Raw genomic sequence first — 23,263 nt, forward strand, 5'->3', positions numbered from 1 at the left:
AATAGTGGTCTTATACAATATTTGTCCTTCTGTGACTGACTAAATTCACTCAGCATAATGTCCTCCAGATTCCTCCATGTTATAAGATGTTTCACAGATTCAACATTGTTCTTTATCATTGTGTAGTATTCCATTGTGTGAATATACCATAATTTGTTTATCCATTCGTTCGTTGATGGGCACCTAGGTTGTTTCCATCTTTTGGCTATCGTGAACAGTGCTGCAATGAGCATGGGTGTGCATATATCTGTTCATGTGACGGCTCTTATTTCTCTAGGATATATTCCAAGGAGCGAGATTGCTGGATCATATGGTACTTCTATTTCTAGCTTTTTAAGGAAGCACCAAATCAATTTCCAAAGTGGTTGTACCATTTTACATTCCCACCAACAGTGTATAAGTGTTCCAATCTCTCCACGATCTCTCCAACATTTATTATTTTGTGTTTTTTGGATTAATGTTAGCCTTGTTGGGGTGAGCTGGTATCTCATTGTAGTTTTGATTTGCATTTCTGTAATAGCTAATGATTGTATTTCTTCTTGTGTCTGGTAGCCACCTGAATGTCTTCTTTGATGAAGTGCCTGTTCCTATCCTTTGCCCATTTTTTAATTGGGTTATTTGTCTTTTTGTTGTTGAGGTTTTGCAGTATCTTGTAGATTTTAGAGATTAGATGTGATCGGATTTGTTGTAGCCAAAATTTTTTTCCCAGTCTGTAGGTTGTCTAAACTCTCTTATGTCTTAGTTTCTTCTTCTTTAAAATTGGGATAAAAATTGTACTTACTTTATTGTGGAAAACAGACCACAGACTCCAAATGTAAAAGCCAGACTTTGCCATTTATAAGAGCTACATTGAAGGGAGGAAGGAAGAGAATGTTTACCAGCCACAGTCCAGGTCTCTCGTACGTAAAATTATGGGCAGACTTTTTATCAGAATACATCAAAGGCTCCTTCCAAGTTTTGCCTTTGGTCAGCAGAGAGAAGCAGTTCAAGGACAACAAGGGTGGGAAATTGAATCACTGTGACCCTCAGCTGAGCAGGGGAAGGTAGTCACAAGCTAAGACTACCTATAACATACCTTCAGCATAACATTTGCAGGACACAGCATTTTTCAAGTTAAACATTTGTTGTTGTTGTTAGCTGCTGTTGAATTGTCCCCTGACTCATGGCGACCCCATGCACAGCGAAACGAAACTTTGTCCAGTCTTGTGCCATCCCTATGATCGGTTGCAGATCAGACCCTTGTGATTCACAGGGTTTTTATTGGCTGATTTTTGGAAGTAGATTGCCAGGCCTTTCTTCCTAGTCTGTTTTAGTCTGTAAGATCCACTGAAATCTGTTCAGCATCATAGTAACCAGGGACAGTTTAACCTGTAAGCAAGGTACTCACAAGATTAATTGTGTTTGCTTACGAATCTGTAGTACACAATTTCACATGGGTTTGATGTGGTGAAAAACAGGTGAAATTGTGCACTACAGATTAGTAAACAAGCACGAATAATCCTGGGAGTACCTTGCTTATTGGGTAATCTGCCCCTGATAGCAACACAGGAACCACTACTGACAGATGTGTGGTGGCTGAGCATGAGGTGCATTGGCTGGGAATCAAACCCAGGTCTCCTGCATGGAAAGTGAGAATTCTGCCACTGAACCACTAATGCCCTAATTAAACATTTAAGATCTATAAAATTATTACAATATTTATCCCGGGGAGTAAAATACCAGGCATCTAGGAAGGAGTCATGTGTTGTCTAGGGAAGAAAACATAAAGCATTTCCTTGTTTGTTGGGATTTTTAACTTTTGATTAAAGAGGGGCTGATTTCCCTGTCAACTCATAAGGTTGCTATGAGGACTACATATGTTACTATATGGATAACCCTTAGAACAGGGGATAGCAAACTTTTCCTGTAAAGGCCCAGGTAGTAAATATTTTAGGCCCTACAGGCCATATGGTCTCAGTGGCAATTTCTCAATTCTGTTGTAGTGTGAAAATAGCCATGGATAATATGTAAATAAATGAGTGTGGCTGTGTCCCAAAAAAACTTTATTTGTGGACACTGAAATTTGAATTTCATATAATTTTCACATGGCACAAATGTCTTTCGGTTTTTAAATAAATTATTTAAAAAATATAAAAGAACAGATTGTACAAAAATTGGGGTGGGCTGGATTTGACCCACAGGCTCTAGTTTGCCAACCCTTGGCTTAGACAACTTCTGGACACTCAGTCATTGCTATATATAAGTGTTAGCTACGATTAGAGTAGTTGTTCTCAACAGTGCCACCATCTAAGCTTTTCTGCTGTTGTAAATAAAGCCCTGAAGAACACCTTCATATAGAAAGCTTTCCCCTCCTCCCTTATTTTTAGAATTACTAACTGTATCACATGGGGCAGTGGTGGTTTAGTGGTAGAATTCTCACCTTCCATGTGGGGGAGGGAGCCCTGGTGGTAAGTGGTAAGTGCTTGGCTGCTAACCGAGAAGTTGGTGGTTCCAACCCTCCAGCTGCTCCACAAGAGAAAGATGTGGCAGTGTGCTTACATAAAGAAAGTACAGCTTTGGAAACCCTATTGGGCTTTGGAAATCCTATAGGGTTGCTATGGGTCAGAATCGACTCAATAGCAATGGGTTTAGACCCGGGTTCGAGTCCCAGCCAATACACCTCAAGTACAAGCTACCATCTGTCTGTCAGTTGAGGCTTGTATGTTGCTGTGATGCTGAACAGATTTCAGTGGAGCTTCCAAACTAAGACAGACTAGGATGAATGACCTGGTGGTCTACTTCAAAAATCAGCCAATGAAAACCCTATGGACCACAGTGGTTCATTTCACCCCTGATCATGGGGATGGCACAGGACCGGGCAATATTTCATTGCATTGTACATGGGGTTGCCTTGAGTTGGGGGCCAATTTGATGGCCACTAAAACAACAATAATAACTGACTCACAGATCCTGCTAGAGCTGAACAGAGGGAGGTTCTGGAGGGCTCTGTGTGGGCAGCACATCATCCTTTACACCCCTTTGTTCCTCCTGGGAGTTTGTCCATTGGAACTGCAGCGCAGTCAGCTCCTAACTCCAACTTGACAAAGAGTGGAGCTGGCTCCTTACCTGAAGCTTCCAGGAGCGTGGTGCTGGGCTCAGAGGGAGCGGTTTGGTGATTGATTAGCAGGCCTGCCTTGAGTGATGGGAGCAACTGACCCTTTAGCCTGTGCTCTCCTGGGGGCTAGGTAAATAGAAGGGGAGACTCCATATTCTGCTGTATATGACTGATCCTAGTTCAAATCCTGTTTTAAAGGTGACAGGTGTGGGAGAAATGGGGTTTTTGAAAGGAGTGTACGAAAAGGAGCTGTGAGTTATGGGAACAAAGAGTAGGATGTTGTTGCTAGAGCAAAGCACGATACTTGTATTGTTCAGAATCCTGCATGTGCTCAGCTTAGCAGAAAAATTGCAGATATCTTTATAAACCTTGACAGCCCTATTTCATTATTCATAAAGTTTTTTTTTTTTTTAACCATAACCAGCTTTGTTTAAAAGAGACTTTTATTCCCAAGGCATTTTTTTAATTGAGTTTTTATGGTAATTCATTGTCTTGACTGTAGAATCAACATACCAAATAAACTATGTTGAAGTTTATCCTTTTTTCATTAAGGCTCAACTATGTTTCTTCAAGATAATGAAACACAAGAGTCAACCCAGATTTTCACAAATTGTATACACAGTGATGGGAAGCCTTTTCTGACCTTTTAAGAGTAGTTTTAAAAAGCACATTATTTTTAAACTGGGGATGTTTGCCTTGAATCCAGAAATTTTAAGTGTGCTGTCTTCCACTGCATGCACATGTAGGGTTACTTATGACTCTGTGTGTGTGTGTGTGTGTGTGTGTGTGTGTGTGTACGAGCACATGCATGTGCCTCAAAGAGCATTAAGACTTTTAACAACTCATTTCTGAAATAGAAAGTTCTTGGAGGCAGATACTATTTTTGTTTTAAATTCATTGTTGGATGAAATTTATCATTAGTGCCTCCCATAGTGGTTTTCACAGTAGCCAAAACCAAATCTGTTGCCGTCAAGTCGATTCCGATTCATAGAAACCCTATAGGACAGAGTAGAACTGCCCCATAGGGTTTCCAAGGAGCAGCTGGTGAATTCCAACTGCTGACCTTCTAGTTAGCAGCTGAGCGCTTAACCACTGCACCACCAGCACTCCTTTCACAGTAGCAGATCTCCAAAAATTCTTTTCGAAAGAATGAACCAGGGGTTAAAAGGCATCTACAAGCTATTTGTTCCAATTTTCTTCTCTTTCCTCCTCTCTGCAATGTTGTTGAAAGATGAACATCCAGGTTTTGCCTCCATGTTCCTAAGGACATAAACTTCTCTGCTACTCCTGTTTTCTGAAGTTGTGCAGAATACTATTAACACTCCTTGAAGACAGTAGTCCCTGGGTGGTGCAAACCATTAATTCAGCTGCCAACTGAAAGGTTGAAGGTTAAAGTCCACCCAGAGGCTCCTTGGAAGAAAGTTCTTTGCTTTACTTCTGAAAAATCAGCCATTGAAAACCCTATGGAGCACATTTCTACTTTAACACACATGGGGTCACCATGAGTCAAAATCTACAGGATGGCAATTGGTGATGGTGGTGGTGGAAGACGGTAGTTGTCAGAATCACAACCCCTCCCACCTTCACCACCACACCACACACACAGTTTCTTTTTTCCCCCGGACTAAATATCTAAATTTGTTTCCCAGTGTTTCTGACAGGGTTTCAGTTTGTATATTTCTTCTTCCTGGGTACCCCTTTCTGCATGACTTCCTGTTTGCTGTGTCTAGATGTGACTTGACCAGGGGTCCAGTCCAGTGGAACCTCGTCTATTCTGTCTATTGTTCTCCTATTAATGAAACCCAAGAGGCTTCTGGTTGCCACATGAAGTCAGCTCATATTGGACATAATGCCAACTCAAATGCTTAGTTCTTGACAATTTGAACAGTTATGGACTCTGCTGGTTTTGAGAACATTCCCAGGGAGAAGGCTGCCTCTAATGACAGTGGGTAGTTGGAGATGTTTCCAGAACTGAATTGAACCAGAGGTATCATCCAAAAGACTAGCTGTAGAATTGCCAAGCCAAGAAAAACAGAGCTGACATTGAAGGCAGGAGGTAGCAGGTGGGTGAATGGAATTAGAGAACTAGCAGAGGAGTTAGGGGAAGCCAGGCAAAGACAAGAGGATGTGCAGCCAAGAGCAAGGTGCATGGGGAAGGGCGGTGGTTTAGAATCTATTGGCCTGAACTGTGAGCATCTTGCTGGATGTTTCTTTCATGCAGATCCTTTGTGTTTTACCTAAAAGGATCAAATTTTAATGATGAGGAGCTGGGCTCTCATGAACTATTCGTAAGCCATATTTCTCTTATTTTGTCAATGTGTGCTTGACTTTTTTCTTTTTTCTTTGTTAGTCTCTTTGCAGGACTTTACATTTCTCTGATTAAATTCCTTCTCACTAATGGGGCCCATATTCTTATTCTCCAAAGACCTTTTGAACATAAATAGGAAAAATCTACAGAATTAAAGCGATGACTCTGCCACTTACTAGTTGTGATCTTGCAGAAGTCACAAATTATTTGACCCCTACCTGTAAGATGAGAAGAATAAAATTTACCTTGTTAATAATACTCACTTGCTTGGGTAGTTGGGAGGGTAGTTTGATGCATTTGGGGCGCCCAGCAGGATGCCCACCTGTACTTGCCCAAATACCTGTTCATGGTTATTTTTTTGATCTTTGGTGTACTCACCTCTGCCCCTGGCTTAGGTCAGATTTGATAGAATGTCTTCTCTGTTTTCATCCAAACTATTGATTTTTATTGTCATTAATGAAGAGGGACCAAGGCCATAGACAACTTCAAAGAATCCTCTCCAGAGCCACAAAGTCACAAAGTCAAGGGCTCACAGGGGCGTATTATATAAATGTGTGAAGCAACCAAGGGTAAGACAATAGAGGGGAGTCTTGTGTCAACTAAGAGAGTGTAGATCCTGCCTAAATCGATCATATTCAATTGATGTAAAAGTTGCTGCCTGGGTGGTGCAAATGTTTAATGTGCTCAGCTGCTGATGAAACATTTCAGGTTCAGGTTCTCCCAGAGATGCCTCATAAGAAAGGCCTGGTGATTTGCTTTTGCAGAATTAGCCATTGAAAACCCTATGGTGCACAGTTTTACTCTACATGCATGGGGTCACCATGAGTTGGTGCTGAGTAAATGGCAACTGGTTAATTAAACACCTGGTACAGGGAACCAAGGTTCTAAATCCATCAGCTGATGGCATAGGTCCCTAACACACTCTTGTATTTGGTTACTGTGACTTTAGAGCAGTATTTCTCAAAGTATGATCCAAAGACCATCAGCATCACCTGGGAACTGGTCTGAATGCAGATTCTTGGGCCCCATCCTAGACTTAGTGAACCAGAAACTCTAGGGTGGGGCCCAGCAATCTGGGTTTCAGTAGGCCCTCCACGGGATTCTGATGCACACTTACATTTGAGAACCTGTGGTTTAGAGAAGTGGCTCTCAACCTTGGCTGCACATTGGAATCACCTGGGGGGGCTTTAACAAACTTGATGCTTGGTTTCCACCCACAGGGTTTCTTGTTTAATTGATTTGGGGTATGGTTTGGACATCAGGATTTTTGTCCCCCTCCCTAGGGAATTCTAAGGCTTATCCAAGATTGAGAACTGCTCTAGGGAACGTGTTGAAATTCCTACACACTCTTTCCTCCTGGGAGGGGAGGGGAGGAGGGGTGGTGTTGTGTGCCCTTGAGTTCATTCTAATTCATAGCAAGTTTATAAAACAGAGTAGAAATGCCTCATAGAGGTTTCTAGGCTGTAGTCTTTATGAGAAGGAGCCCTGGTGGTGCAGTGGTCAAGCGGTCAGTCGCTAACTCAACGATCAATGGTTGAAGCCCACCAGTCGCTCCATGGGAGAAAGATGTGGCAGTCTGCTTCTGTAAAGATTACAGCCTTGGAAGCCCTATGGGGCAGTTGTACTTTGCCCTGTGGGGTCACTGTGAGCTGAACTTGACTGAACAGCAGTGGATTGGGTTTTTTTGTTTGTTTTGGTTTAATCTTTACGAGAGCAGATTGCCAGGTCTTTTCTCCCCAGGAATCCCAGTGGGTTCGAACTACCAACCTTTCAGTTAGCAGTTGAGCACTTAACCATTGTACCACCAGGGCTTCTTAGAGCTTCCCAGGTGATCTGCTGCCACCATCATAGTCCCTCCTCCCCTTTGAAAACATAACCTTAAACTACCAGTCCCAGGAAATATCCTGGAAGAGAAGGGGGCTTTGTAGACTAAATGAATATTCACTCTATGTGATCTGTTTTAAAGGTTGCTTTTAATGCTGTGTTTGCTCAGCTAATGTAGGCACTCATATAGCACAAATATTAACTCCTAAATCCTCAAAGGCTTTCCCGACACTATGCCATCTGGTAGGCATTATTGTAATCATCTCTTTATTATCCACACTAATGAAGGACTAGCATGGCACTGGTAATTGAAACACATAGATCATTCAAAAATCATTCTGGCTAGTGCCGGCAACCGCTTCCCCAACCCAGAAACCATTCAAGAGTAGGAAATATTGACTGATTAAAGTTTCCTACTTTCCCTGCAGAAGTGCTAATAAATATTATTTAGTCAGGAATGTGAGCAATAGGAGGAAAAGTGAGAGGCTCTAAATTATTATAATTCCGTTTTCTGAATAAAGGAGTCTGTTTTATCTATGGGAGGCCTAAACACAAAGCAAATGAACAGCAAGTAATATTTAAAATGCCTTTGGATCTTGGAGCCCAGAGGGTTTGAAGCTTGGTATAGTAGACACTGCATGGGATTCTAGGAATGAGTGGGTTCAGATTCTAGATCTGATATTAACTCTGTTATTTGAGATGAACTATTCCATTTTGGGTCCCCGGGTGGCACAAACAATTTGCGCTCAACTGCTAACCTTAAAGTTTGTGGTTCAAACCCACCCAGCGGTGGCCTGCTTCTGTAAAGATTATAGCCAAGAATACCCTATGGGATATTTCAGCTCTGTGACACATAGGGTTGCCATGAGTTGGAATCAACTAGACGGCGGTGGGTATCCATTTTGAGAACCAGAGTGGTTCTCAAAGCGTGATCCCCAACCAGCAGCATCTACATCCCCGGAGCTTGTTGATGTTGTTAGTCGTGGTGGAGTCGACCCTGACTCATGGCACCCCTGTGCGCAACAGGATTGGAGCTTTGTGATCCACACGGTTTTGTTAAAACAAATATCATATTAAGCCAATAATAGAAATTGATTGAAGTTTACTTAATATACGATTTGCATATCTGGGTAGTGTTTCGACTAGAGGGTTAAAAATATTCCAAAGACAAGAGAACTTTGAAACACTCTCATGCCAAATCTTACTGGCATTGCCATAGAAAAAAGGGTCAGAACAGAACTGATAACAAATTTGTGGTCAGGAGGGAATTTCATACAGCACTGTCTTGAAGAACAATTAAAATAATTACCAATTTACCCTAACATAGCTCCCAGTCAGACTCTTGGAGTCTGTTTCCCGAAACGGAGTTCTTCAAAAGAGCACAATGCTCAAGGCAAATGGTCTTACTAGTTTATCTAGACCATTGTTTGACTCAAAGGTGACCTCCAGGAACCAGTTTCACCAAGGCTGAAGGTTCAAAAGAACACCCAAGGGCAAATGGCCTGGATGGGTCACCCGAATTCCATGGACCCAGAAATCTGGATTCCAGAATTAAAATGATTTCTCAGTTTTTATTGGCTGATTTTGAAATATAGTCATGCGCTGCATGACATCTGTTCAGGCAATGTCCGATCACATATACATCCGTGGTCCCATAAGTTCAGAAATCCTAGAGACTAGGACGTGGCAGATGTAGCCAGACATAGCCAGGAGAGAGGCACTACCTTTTTGTCTTGGACCAACTCCTGCTTGGGGAACCTACCCTGGGCCTCCCCCGCACCCTAGACTTCATCCCCAGTGAGCTGGGCCTGCAGGGCTTCCTGGACCTCCATAGGGCCTAACACCTTCCTAAGTGCCCTAGGGCCTCGCCTAAAGGCCCAGTCCCAGGACTCTGCCAGCTCAGCTTGTGCCCTCCCCATGTCCGCACTCCCCCAGGACGTAACTACCAACCTGGGCCTGAATAGCAGTGAGCAGAACACTTCTGCTATCTCAAAGTTGCCATAAGAAAATAATACGGTGTTCTGACAACGTCCAAATCACATAACGTCCCATTTCACAGAACATACCATGGATGTTAAGTGACAAATGACTGTAGATCACTAGGTCTTTCTTCCTAGTCTTAATCTTTGTCTTAGTTTTAGTCTGGAAGCTCCACTGAAACCTGTTCGGCCTCATAAGAACACACAAGCCTCCACTGACAGATGAGAGTGCCTGCACATGAGGTGCATTAGCTGGGAATTGAACCAGGGCATCCTGCATGGAAGGTGAGGGTTCTACCTCTAAACCACTGATGCCCGCTTGGAAACTGGTTAGAGATGCAAATTCTTAGGCCTCACCCATGACCTACTGAATCAGAGAATTTGGGAGTGGGTGTTTCAATCACCCACACTGTTCCACATTGTTCGGGAGCAATGGTGTTTTAATCACTAGTCAACCTGGGGCTCAGTTTTCCTGCCTATAAAGAAAGAGACCAGTCTAGATTATATTTGAGGTCCACTCTGCCTCTCCAGTGGCCTTGGTGTATGAGCCTGAAACAGGTTTAAAGATGTTCTGGCTTAGAGACTATGATCTTCCCATGGATGTGCAATTGAAATAATTCAGTTGAAAATATGGCAGATGGGTGACAGAAGAGAAGCTGATGTCTCCAGGACGAGATGCCCAGACTAGAGCTGAGCCACATCAGTGATGACTATGAAATAACTCATGGTGTCTTCAGCTGGTTGGTTCCACTTTCCCAAGGTGTAAAACGCTGGTGCCTTGGAAAGGGAAGAAGCAGCTCTCTCTTTCTCTTAGGGCTGAGAGCTGTCCAATGTGATTCACAGAACAGCACTTCCACAGGAACTAACAAATGGCATTTCAGAGGGATCCACAGAGGTACACAGTCTTTGCAGTAAAATAAGGGAACATTTCAAGCCATTTATCAAAGCTCTTGCTGCTTCCATTTCAAGACAGGTGGAAAAAATAACATGGAACAAGGAAAGAAAATAAATCTGTATCCAGAGCATCTCATAAATAAGAAAGAAGAGGGGGGAGCTGTTGGCCTTGCTGGGTTCTCAGAGTATTTTTGTCACAGTACAGAAAGCTTTAAAATGTTCGGGTATGTAATTCTGACACTTTTCCATTATCAAAATCTGTGGCTGTAAAATTATTTCACTGGCTGTTAAAACCCGGAGAGAAAAAGAAAAGAATGATTTCAAGGAGAGAGATACTGGGAAAATGATACTTGGACTTAAAGGGAAAAATATTAAGAGCACAGTTCACCCACAACTACATGATAATTTTTTTTTCCATCTAAAATTCAGTGATGCTTCAAAATTTAGGGCAAGTTGTTGAAAACCGAAGACAGTTTTCTAATTGGCTTTTGTTTATTAAGAGCCTATTTGTCAGAGACTGTTTTTTATGTTTATTGAACATGAGATAGACTTTGGCCTGTTATAATGTCTGGGGTGGGGTGGAGAACTGATAGCTTTTATTAAAAGGATGGATCACCGACCAACTCTGCCTGAGGGAGTGGTATTGATTGAGGACCTCAAAAAGTTGAGGACCTGCATTGGACATCTTTGTGAAATTCCCAGCAAAGTCAGGTGGATCAACAACCTGAAAGTACAAGTAGTCCCTGACTTACGACGAACAGCAGTTACAGCCATCTTTTTTTTTTTGGTACATCTTAACGTTAGTAATATGTATGTATGTACTAAAATATATCTGTAAGTTTATATGTAATGTTTCCAACCCCCAAAGACAAATAAACATTGCATTTATAAAGATACTGAATGAAGCTTATACCTGGATAAAGCTGATTTTTTTAAATTGTACTTTAGATGAAGGTTTACAGAAAAAATAGTTTCTCATTAAACAGTACACATATTGTTTTATGACAATGGTTAACAACCCCACAACATAGCAACACTGTCTCTTCTCAACCTTGGGTTCCCTATTACCAGCTTTCTTGTCTCCTTCTGCCTTCTAGTCCTTGTCCCTGGACTGTTGTGTCCCATTGGTCTCGTTTTGTTTTATGGGGCTGTCTAATCTTTGGCTGAACATTGAACCTCGGAAGTGACTTCATTACTGAGCTAAAAGGGTGTCCGGGGGCCATGCTGTTGGGGTTTCTCCAGTCTCTGTCAGGCCAGTAAATCTGGTCTTTTTTTGTGAGTTGGAATTTTGTTCTACATTTTTCTCTGACTCTGTCTGTGACCCTCTATTGTGATCCTGGTCAGGGCAGTCGGTGGTGGCTGGGCACCATCTGGTTGTACTGGACTCTGTCTGGTGGAGGCTGTGGTAGTTGAGGTCAAAGCTGATTCTTTTTAATATGATTTATTTTTTCATTGTTGTTGGGAGTGTGTGTGGCAGAACATGCACTGATTCGGGTTTCTGTATGTGCAGTTCGGTGACTGACACTGGTTGCATTCTTCGGGTTGTGCGGCCATTCTTGCCCTCCTTTTCCAAGTTGTTCCTCCCCCGTTGGTGTGGGCTCACTGCCCCCTGGGTTTCCTGGCTAGACTTTCAAGTTGCTGTTGTCGGTTTGATCCCATGTGGTTGGATCTTGAAGGACCACAGTGCTTGGGGCAGACATTCTTTGCTGGTTGGGCTGAACTATTGTTTGGTTTTAGGAAGACTTTGGGGGATGTTTTTCATTTAAGGTTTAAAAATTATCTCAGGGCAGTAGTTTCAGGGGTTCATCCAGCCTCCATGGCTCCAGAAAGACGGTTCTGTGAGAATTTGAAATTCTGTTCTGCATTTTCCCACTTCTGGTCAAGATTCTTCTATAGAATCTTTGATCAAAATGCTCAGTAATGGTATCAGGGCACCATCCAGTTCTTCTGATCTCATGGCAAAGGAGGCAGTTGTTCATGGAAGCAGTTAGCCACTCTTTCCATTTCCTCCTCCTATTCCTAACTAAAGCTAATTTTTTAAAGGCACCCCCTCCTCAAGTAAAAGAAATAAAAGTGCTCCACAGTGCCTTGGGGTTTACAGATTTTTCTAAGAACTCTGAGAAAAGGAAAAGGTACCAGAAGGGTGGGCTCCGTGACCCCTCCTTTGACCAGAGCACCTCTGACCTCTGTTGTCCTACAAGGCTGTCATATTAGATGTTAAATGAACAAATGGTTATGCTGTTAACTGTGGAAAGCCACGGTATTAATAATAATGCCTAACGTTTATTGAGAAGTCCCTGTGTGATGCAAATGGTCGAGCCCTCAACTACTGGCCAAAATGTTGTCTCTTCGAACCCACCCAGAGATGCCTTGGAAGGCAGGCCTGGTGATTTGCTTTGGAAAGATCACAGCCTCGAAAACCCTATGAAGCACAGTTTCACTCTGTACACATGGGATTGTCATGAGTCAGAATCAACTTGATGGCAACAAAGAACAACAACAGCAAAGTTTATTGACCACTCAGGATGACCCAGACTCTGTTCTAAGGTCCTGAGACTTGTTAACTCATTTAAACCTCTCAATGATACAGGCACCATGATATCTATTTTACAGATGATGAAACTGGGTGTTTTAATTACCACTGGGTGGCTTTAGAAAGCAGAGGTTTATTTTCTCACAGTTTAGGGGCTGGAAGTCCAAATTCAGGGCACTGGCTATAGGGGAAGTCTCTCTCTGTCCGCTCTGGGGGGAAACCCTTGTCTCAGCTTCAGTAATCCCGGCATTCCTCGGTTCCTTGGAGATCTCCCAGTGGCATCTATCCTTCCTCCATTTGTGCTTGCTTTTCTCTGTGTCTGATTTGCTCTTTTTGTATCTCAAAAATCATTATTAGGTTTTTGGGCCTTGGGCCGAGAAAGTCCCATGGGGTCTTTAGACCAAATGGTGGTTTAGCTTGGCTTGTGGGGAGTCTCTGCCTTGAGCATTGCTCTCTTTTGTGGAACTGTCTGTGTGGGATCAATTGACGGTAGCAACTCGGGAGGTTGGACAGGAGGCTTGGAGGACAGTGGGTTCGTGTTGATGGAGGAGGAGCGGCTCGGAGGACGGGGGTGGGAGTGGTTGCGCAGCTCGAGGAGTGTGGTTGGTGTCGCTGAGTTGTGCACGCAGAGATTGTTGAATTGGTGTGTGTTTTGCTGTGTCTATTTTCAACAACAACAAAAATAAAAATTTTTTTAAAAGTCAAAGAAAAAAAAAAGATACTGAATAAAAAGCAATAATAATGAAACCTTAGAAAAAAAGGAGATATTCAACTTAACATCGGTACCAGCTTACGAAGGAGTCATTGAAACAGAACCCACCATTGTTAGTTGGGTTCTACCTGTATACAATCCTGGTTAATAAGCACATGCTCAGGGTTCTAATCCTGACTTTGCCACATACTGTCTGGGAAATTCTGGGCAAGTGACCCAGACTCTCAGTGCCTCTCTGTTTCCTTCTCTGTTAAAGGAGGACAATAATAGTGTCTAACTCATGAGGTTGCTACGAGGGTTAAGAAGTTTGCATATGTAACGTGCTTTGCACAGTGTCTGCCACATTGTAGGCGTTATTTTATTGTTAAATAAAAGCTCAAGGACTGTTTGCTAGTTAGCTATTGTGGTTCTTTAAAAGAACCCTAAAAATAAATTAGATTGTTTCTGAACTGTAAGGACTTTTTTAAAACAGCAGTGTCCAATTTGCTATACCCAGCTTGTGCCTAAGGAGGTGTGTGATTGGTAGAAGGGAAATCTAGGAGAAAAATTCAAACAAGACCGATGACATTCGAGCCATGGGGACGTCTCCCTGATCAGCTTCAGCAACAGAAGCTTTAGGGGATTGTTGGAGCTAGATTCAGAGAAACTAATATTTTCACTTGATTTCCTTGTTGTGTATTTATTTTTGGAATAGACTCATAGACCAACACTAGAAATAGGTCTGAAATAAACGCCATGTTTTTCTCTCTCACCCTCCTTTGCTGCCTGGACCATGCTACATAGCTGCTAATATTGATGAGCCCACATTTTATTGAAATAAAGATTTTTTAGGCTATGCAAACTCAAGATGCTAATACTGCCAAATGTAGTGTATTCAACATATAAACCGGTGGTAAGGGAAAAAGGAATAAAAGCATGTTCTGGCTTCAGAAGCTTGAGACATATTGTCCAAGCACGACATACCCTGCTCTCCCCTTCAAGTTGCAAGTCACTGGGCAAGCTTCTTAACTTGTCTGAGACACAGTTTCTTCATCAGTAAAATGGGGATAATAATAATATGTACTCTGTGGGGGTGGTACCCTGTTGGAGTGCTACCCTATGGGGGTGCTGTGAGACTTGGTTAACTCATGTTGTATGAGTGTCCTAAGGCTGTTGTAACAAAGTACCATAAACTGGGTGACTTAAAACAACAGAAGTTTATTGTTTCAAAGTTCTGGGGGCTAGAAGTCCCAAATCAAGTCTCATCAGGGCCATGCTCTCTCTGAAGGCTCTAGGGGTAGAACCTTCCTAGTTTCTGGTGGTTCTTGGCAGTCCTTGGAGTTCTTTGGTATATAGATGCATCACTCCAGTCTCTGCCTCTGTCTTCACATGGCTGTCTTCCCTCTGTGTCTGTCTTGCTGTGTCACTTCTGCCACATCTTTCTCCCGAGGAGTCACTGGTGGTTTCCAACTGCCAACCTTCAAGTTAGCAGTCAATTGCTTTACCCACTGCGCCACCAGGGCTCCTTAGGACCCAGACAGTGCTCAGTAAATATAACTTTTTAAAATATTACTTCTGTTCATGAAAATCTAATGTATCAAAGTCAAAATAATAAGTTTACATATAATGGGGAAGTTCCATTCATTTATAAAGAATAGAAAATATTGTATAAATAAATAACTATGTAATATATGAAGTATTATAAAATCTTTAATTACAAGTTGCTTTTTAGACTACATCTCTGATAATTTATTTCCGGCATTTTTATTTATTCCACCCCTACTATTGGATATATGTCTGACTTGCTTACTCCAGTGAACATCAAGTGAACCTCACTGCATTTGACATGCTGGATGATTTTCATTTTTTTAAACAATTATATTTGTTTTATAAGATCTGTGTTTCTTACTGTTGTTGTTATTGTTCGGTGCCATTGAGCTGGTTCCAACTCATAGCGACCCTATGTGCAAACAGAACGAAACACTGCCCGGTGCTGCGCCATTCTCACAGTCGTTGTTATGCTTCAGCCCATTGTTGCAGCCACTGTGTCAATCCATCTTGAGTGTCTTCCTCTTTTTCGCTGACCCTCTACTTTACCAAGCATGATGTCCTTCTCTAGGGACTGGTCCCTCCTGATAACATGCCCAAAGTGCATGAGATGAAGCCTTGCCATCCTAGCTTCTAAGGACTACTCTGGCTTGTACTTCTTCAAAGACAGATTTGTTCATTCTTCTGGCAGTCCATGATGTAATCAATATCTTTGCCAACACCATAATTCAAAGGCATCAATTCCTCTTCAGTCTTCATTACTCGTTGTCCAGCTTTCACATGCATATGAGGCGATTGATGATACCATGGCTTTGGTCAGGCGCGCCTTAGTCCTCAAGGTGACATCTTTTCTCTTTAGCACTTTAAAGAGGTCTTTTGTAGCAGATTTGTTCAATGCAGTACGTCGTTTGATTTCTTGACTGCTGCTTCCTTGGGTGTTGATTGTGGATCAAAGTAAAATGAAATCCTTGACAACTTCAGACTTTTCTCTGTTTATCATGATATTGCTTATTGAACAAGAAGAACTTCCTGATTATTTGTGTTTTCTTTATGTTGAGCTATAATCCATACGGAAGGCTGTAGTTTTTGATCTTCAGCAGTAAGTGCTTCAAGTCCTTTTATCATTAGTAGTAGTAGTTTTTTAGTATTTAAAAAATAATGTATAACTTTCTACAATTTTAATAAATGAATCAGGATAAAATACTAAAATAAAAATCCAAATCACTACATAGACATAAGTTGTTATATAGATATAGGCAGGTATGCTCTTGATACAGAACTCGGCCAGCAGGCAGCACCACTCTCCTGTAATTTTAGATGTTGTTTATTAGCTGATATACGAAATATCAGATCAGCCTGGGAAAGACAGCTTAGATGTGATCTTGAATAATGTAGAAAAATGTGGGCTCTCTGACTTTTGAACACACGAACAAGAAGGATTTCCTGTACTTGAATTAGAAAGAATTTCCGTTAACCAAGATTTCCCTGGCAAAACAAAGATCCCAGATGTTTATTAAAAAGTATTCAAGAACAGAACAAAAATACTTAGTTTCATACAAATTACCTGGATCATAAGGTTTAAAAAGAAGAAAAAAAAAGCACCTTTTTTTAAACATCTCTTTAACATTTCTTTTTCATCTTTTTAACTTGGAATAAAACATGATTTCACTTACATCATTAACAATTTAGATCTGAATTTTCCAGACTATCCTTGGTGCTTGTCATAGATTGAATTATTTCCCCCCAAAATATCTGTCAACATGGCTAGGTCATGATTCCTAGTATTGTATGATTGTCTACCATTTTATCATATGATGTGATTTCCCTATGTGTTTCAAACTCTATCACTATAACGTAATAAGATGGATTAGCGGCAGTTATATTGATGAGGTCTACAAGATTAGGTAGTGTCTTAAGCCAATCTCTTTTGAAATATAAAAGACAGAAGCGAGCAGAGAGACATGAGGACCTCATACCACCAAGAAAGCAGTGCCTGGAGCAGAGCGCATCCTTTGGATCCGGGGTTCCTGCGCAGAGAAGCTCCTAGTCCAGGGGAAGATTGATGAGAAGGACCTTCTTCCAGAGCCGACAGAGAGAGAAAGCCTTCCCCTGGAGCTGACACCCTGAATTTGGACTGATAGCCTACTTTACTGTGAGAAAATAAATTTCTCTTTGTTAAAGACATCCACTTGTGGTATTTCTGTTAGAGCAGTACTAGATGACTAAGATAGTGCTGTTCTCAGTGATTAGCAATGGAGAGCTACTTGTTGCTCTGCAACAAGAGTCGTGGTATTTACCAAGCGGTCTTGGTCAGCCAGGCATATGCCCCTGTTGGGCATACAGTGGTGGCTCATTACTCACGGAGTCTGTATTTGTAACGCAAAATCAGTATTCATGGCACTTGTACAATCATTCGTGGACACGCACAGAGCAGTGAAAAATTTCAGTTGCTCGATGTGCACGTTTCCAGCTGAGGTTGAGCAGTGCAACACTCTTTCTTCTTGTTTCAGCTCTCATACTGTAAACCAGTGTCCTTTTTGTGGTCTATTTATGCCATGTTTTCTGCATTTTGTGCTTTTTGTTGGTGGTTTCACTGTTCAAATGCCCTCCAAGCACGAAGGCTGTGATGCGCTTTACAGAGAAAATGTGTGTATTAGATAAGCTTCATTCAGGCATGAGTTATAGAGCTGTTGGCCGTGAGGTCAGTCTTGATGAATGATAAGGTATCTTTAAACAGAAACACACATAAGACAAGTTTATGTATTGATCAGTTGACAAAAATATTGTGACCAGAGGCTTGCAGGACCTAACCCTGTATTTGCAGTGGTTCAGTATTCACTAACTCAGCGTTGCAGCAACTTTATATAACGTAACTACTGAGGATAATGAGAATCTACTGTATTTGTAACTATTGCCATGTCTTCATGGTGCTCAGCACTGTGGGTGGTGACCATAAGGCCATACACACTCCTTGGGAGGAGACAGTTGTCAGGAACCTGTGGGCATCTGAATTTTATCAAGTATCTGTGCTCAAAAGGCTTGTCAACTATGCAACCCCTCGTGGTTCACAAAGCCCATTGACAGGTGTGGCCTTAATTAATCCTCACAAATGAGGGTAAAATGATTAAGGTGCAGAGATGTAAACGGCTTCCTCGGAGTCACACTCTACCTTAAATGGCGAAGGTGGGCTTTATGCCAGGTCTTTCTCCCCATATGTTGCTGGTTCCACCATAGCACAACCACCAGAAATACAGCGTTTGCAATGTTTTCTTTTTCCCACAGTGTTGCATGTCTAAGAGGGATCCTATTTCTCCCATCTTCAGCTGACTTTCTCACCCAAGGTATAGAAGCTGCTTTTGCTGAACCTATAGAGCTGTAGAAAGAAGCTCTCCCCTCCTCTACCCGTGTAGGTTTACACCAAGATAGAAAATGTCATCTTTATTTATTATTTGGAGCTCACCCCGTGGTACGTTAGTCTTCAGGAGAGAAACCAGACCAGTGGTGATTGGAGAAATCTGCTGAAGAATTAACAGTATTGAACATTTTGTTTTAATCACAGAATCACGTCAACCCAGCGATGGACTTTACCCAGACTCCTCCTGGAATGTTAGCCCTGGACAATATGCTCTACTTCGCTAAGCACCATCAGGATGCCTACATCCGGGTAAGCACCCAGGGCCCTGTCAGATAGTATAAGTTTTCTACTGAAATTTATTCTCAGACATCTAGGTATGGAGGGACTACTGTGCAAGTAAATATAAATATTAAAAATTTTTTTTAAAAAGTGGCCTCACCAACTCTTCAGACAAAGATTGGACTGGACTGTGGGACATAAAATGACACTCATGAAGAGTGTGCTTCTTAGCTCAAGTTGATACATGAGACTAAATGGGCAGCTTCTGTCCAGAGGTGAGATGAGAAGGCAGAGAGGGTTAGGAGCTGGTTGAATGGACAGGAGAAATCAGGGGTGGAAAGGAGGAGTGTTCTGTCACAGTTTAGGGAGAGCAATTAGGGTCACATAACAATGTATGTATAAATTTTTGTATGAGAGACTAACTTGAAATGTAAACTTTCACTTAAACTACAACAATAAACAAACAAAAAAAGTGGCCTCAGATTTTTGGCTTTTATCACTTAGTAAAATAACAACAAGAAATTAAAGGAGATAAATCAAGAGGACTGCAATAGGGATTTTAACTTTAAAATTTTTTCCATGTGATGACATTTTAAATAATGCAATAGATACTAGAAAAACTTTTATATAGTTCAATATTGAATTATGATAAAAACTCATAAACTTGAAAGACAAGGAATACAAATGAACTTCTATCTACCAAACACCTATTTGCCCTCAACTTTAGTGGACACCCTTTAGACTTATTCTCAAATTTAGAAAGAGGGTTAGCATGCTTCTGGCACTGTTTGTTTCACGTGGTGCTGGAATACAATAAGGTAAATCAAAAGAAAAAAGAGTAGAAATTGGGAGGAAAGAGAATATACCTTTACTCATTTCATAGGTGTTGTTGTAAAATGCCATTGAGTCAATTTTGACTCATAGTAACCCCATGTGACAGAGTAGAACTGCCCCATAGTGTTTTCTAGGCTGTAATCTTTATGGAAGCTGATCACCAGGTCTTTTCTCCCACAGAGCCGCCGGGTTGGGTGTTTGAACTGCCAACCTTTCGGTTAGCATCTGAGCACTTAGCTGTTGTGCCACCAGAGCAACTGAGTGAAAATTTGGTTACTGAGTTATATTAGTTTGTGGGTAGAGCAGGATGCCATCTGCTGATTGGGACATACAGGCATGAGAAAGCCGATGTGTGAGTCCAAAGGCAGCCCAGATGGAGGAGGGGTGAGGTAGATTCCAGATGGGGATGGGGACGGGCATAAATGGGACAAGGGAATTTAAGAGGAGTGGATGGACGAGTGGTTAAAATGATGATTAGATATAAGCTTAAAAAATACTTGATGATAAATTACCTAGAGCAGGAAGAGTGAGGTAGAAATTAAGATAAGAACACTGTCTATTATTCTGGTATTTTCTGCTGGATCCCACTTGGTGGTCCTGGCTTCCAGGAGACCTGTGTTTGAGCCCCGCTGCTGCCATTATTTAGTGCTATAAATGCGGACAATGGCGATTCCTTTTGTCTGGGCTAATGTTTTTGTTGTTGTTGTTTTTCCTGCAAAACAAGGGAGACTTGATGGTCCTCAGCTGGGGCAATATCTCCTTGGGGAGGGTGGGGAGGCATTTTGAAATGTGTGGGTGCATTTTTTTGGTTGCCACCATGCCTAGTGAGGTGCTACTGGTCAAACCTATAATACGCGGGACAGTTGTTCTCAGTGAAGAATTGCCCCCCTCTGCAATGGCCCCCTTGAAAAATGTTGTGCCAGGTCTCTCTGAGTCCCCTTTAGGCACTACATTTTAAATTTATGTGTTTTTTTATGTGTGTGGTTTAGGAAGCTTCAGCCTATTCTGAAATACTATTTGTAATTCGATTGTGTAAAGAATTGTATGGTCATTTCTGTGAAAGATTTGGGATCAGGTCCTTGGTCAGAAATGCAGTCTTCTATAAGGAAATTGTTTCTCCATAAAAGCTTGATTGGCCTATATGTGTGTACATTTCTTACCTGACACTTTTTCTAGGAATGTAATCAGCTTTCATAATAAGTAAATTAATAGTTTTGAGCTGCCTTGTAGTATAGCCTTGGAGAGTTGAGGGTGAAAAGTAGAAGCCAAGTAGAAATTGAATTTAGCACTAACTGATTAATGTTTGTGGATGAATGTTGCTAAAATTAGAGCTTATTGATGCTGACTGTATTGTTAATTGCATAAGAAGCATGTCTCATGAAAAGTAATTTAATGTTTTAAGCTCGTTTTCCTCAATGTGTTCTCAAAACCGTTACAAGTGAAATTAATGCCATGGCAACTGACAGAACTTTATATCTGACAAGGACTTAAAAGAAAAACCTATTTGTAAAGAAAAGAGTGACCTTTTTGTCCACAGGTACTTTCCTTCGTTGGTTAAACATTCCTATAATTTAGATGTCTTTATTGGTTCCTCATAAGTGTTTCTTCCCTATTTTTCTGCGTCCCATCTGATTTTGGGGCATTAATGGATGGACAGCTAAAGCTGTTTACATGAATGGATGGGGTTAGTGGGTCATATGTGAAGTCTGAGGCTTTCTGCAAGGAAGTTTTGAGGTCATTATGAATATGCTTGAGTACTGAAGGCAGGGTGATGTCATCCCAGAGAGCTAATGAACCTCTGATTTGAGCTGAATGGTCTTTTCTGAAACATAGAGATAGATTCATTTTAAAAATTTACATTTTGATAAAGTTTGCTTTTTTTGACTAGGTAAATCTGTCTGAATGCAATTATTCATTCACTGTTTATATCTTTCATTCGATAAATGCTTATTCTGTTTCTGAATATAGCCTCACCATTCACTTAATTTATTAGTCAAATTATGGTTGGATTTTTGAAAGGAAGTGCAAAACACACACACACACATACAAATACTGCCTCTTTGCCCTGAAGCTCCTCACCCACTAACCCAGTCTCTCACGTTCCCTCAAGCACTTTGTAAGCCATATTCTCCCAGGTTGTCCCCTTGCCCTGTCTTCTAACCCGCTTGCCACTCACATTTCAACTCCCTGTACTAAGCTTCTATCCCATCACTTCCCAGAAGCTGATCCCCTGCCAATTATAACAGTAATCCAGAAGGGAAATGATAGTAACCTGAGCTAGGATAGTGATTGTAGCAAGGGAGAGAAGTAGTTTGAATCAAGAATTATTTTGGAGCTAAAATAAACTAGACTTTCCTTAGGAAGAGGGAGATTTCTGGCTGGAGCAACTGGGTGGATGGTCATGTTGTTAATGAAACAGGTCATGCAGGTCTTTGAGGGGGTAGTCATTAGACATATCCAGACCCTTGTATGCATGTGGGCCATCTGTCCAGGTTGAGACATCTAATAGGCCAAGAGATATGGACAGTAGAGCTCAGACCCATATTCCACCTCTATATTCAAACTCTATATTCCGCCTCCTTAAAATGTCTCATATGCATCCCTCCAGCCTGTTCATCTGGATAGTTGCAATTATCTTAATGACTTCCTGCTAAACTCTGGCACCTTCAAACCCATCCTCTATAGCAACTGCTAGGATGATCTTTCTAAAACAGAGTTCAGCATCTTTCAGGGACTACTCCTGGCCCACAAGTGTCTACCTCTTTGACTTTATCCCTTGCTACCCATGCCCCTCTCTCCCTTCTCCATCCTCCCCTCTGTCACCGTGTCTTTCATCCATACCTAACCATGTCAGGCCACAGGCTAGCCAGCCAGATCTCCACCACTGGGCGTTTGCTCACACTATTCCTTTTACTTGAATGTTCTTCCCACACCCTCTGCCTGCTGAATAGCATTCATGGCAAAGATCATCTTCTCTCTGAAGAAGACTTCCTGCCCCTAGCTGGACCATTCCCTCTACCCCTTTTGTACCCTGTGTTATTGTTAGTTGCTGTCAAGTTAGTTGGCTTCAACTCATGGTGACCTTATGTGTAGCAGAACAAAACATTGCCTGGTCCTGCACCATCTTCATGCTCATAGGTAAGTTTGAGTTCATTGATGCGACCATTATGTCAATCTGTCTTATTGAGGATTTCCATCGTTTTACTTGGCCCTCTACTTTACCAAACATGGTGTCCTTTTCTAGCAATTGGTCCTTCCTGATGACGTGTTTATATTGAACAAGTTTCTGTTGTGATCCATAGAGTTTTCATGGGCTAATTTTCAGAGATAAATCACCAGGCCTTTCTTCTTAGTCTGCCTTAGTCTGAAAGCTTTGCTGAAACCTGTCCACCATTGGTGACTGTGCTGGGTATTTGAAATATTGGTGGCATAGTTTCCAGTGTCATAGCAACATGCAGGCCACCACAGTATGCCCAACTGTAACCTGCGCACACTTAAAATTTAATTCCCATAATAATAGCTTTAACTTTATTTACCTTCTCTCTCCCCTACTTGGTTGCAGACTCCTTGCAACAGACACCATAATTCATTTATATTCCTAGTCCTTGGCACAGTACCTGGCACATAGTAGATTTTAATAATTTCTTGTTAATCGAGTAAATAGTTCCTTTTGCTTTTTTCAGGTGGCCTTTTGCCAATGATCGATTGTTTTTGTAATCATCAGAGAATCATAGCCTTCATTCTTCTGAACACTTATGTTGTTGTTATTAGTTGCTTTCAATTCCAGCTTGTGGTGATCCCATATGTGCAGAGTAGAACTGTTCCATAGGGTTTTCAAGGATGTGACCTTTCAGAAACAGATCACCAAAGCCTTTCTTCCTGGGCACCTCTGGGTGGGTTTGAACCACCAACCTTTTGCTTAGT

At 41.6% G+C, this 23,263-nt stretch overlaps 1 protein-coding gene across 1 annotated transcript in view; it reads left to right on the forward strand.

The window, feature by feature from the left end:
* The window catches only part of ELMO1 (engulfment and cell motility 1), a 648,319-nt gene that overhangs the window by 314,342 nt on the left and 310,714 nt on the right, over positions 1 to 23,263 (forward strand). Inside the window, exon 16 of the mRNA XM_004385299.2 lies at positions 18,431 to 18,535. Coding sequence (XP_004385356.1) covers positions 18,431 to 18,535 — 105 coding nt within the window. The remainder of the gene's footprint in view (positions 1 to 18,430; positions 18,536 to 23,263) is intronic.

The sequence above is a fragment of the Trichechus manatus genome, unplaced genomic scaffold (assembly GCF_000243295.1).
Source record: "Trichechus manatus latirostris isolate Lorelei unplaced genomic scaffold, TriManLat1.0 scaffold00137, whole genome shotgun sequence".
Taxonomy (NCBI): domain Eukaryota; kingdom Metazoa; phylum Chordata; class Mammalia; order Sirenia; family Trichechidae; genus Trichechus; species Trichechus manatus.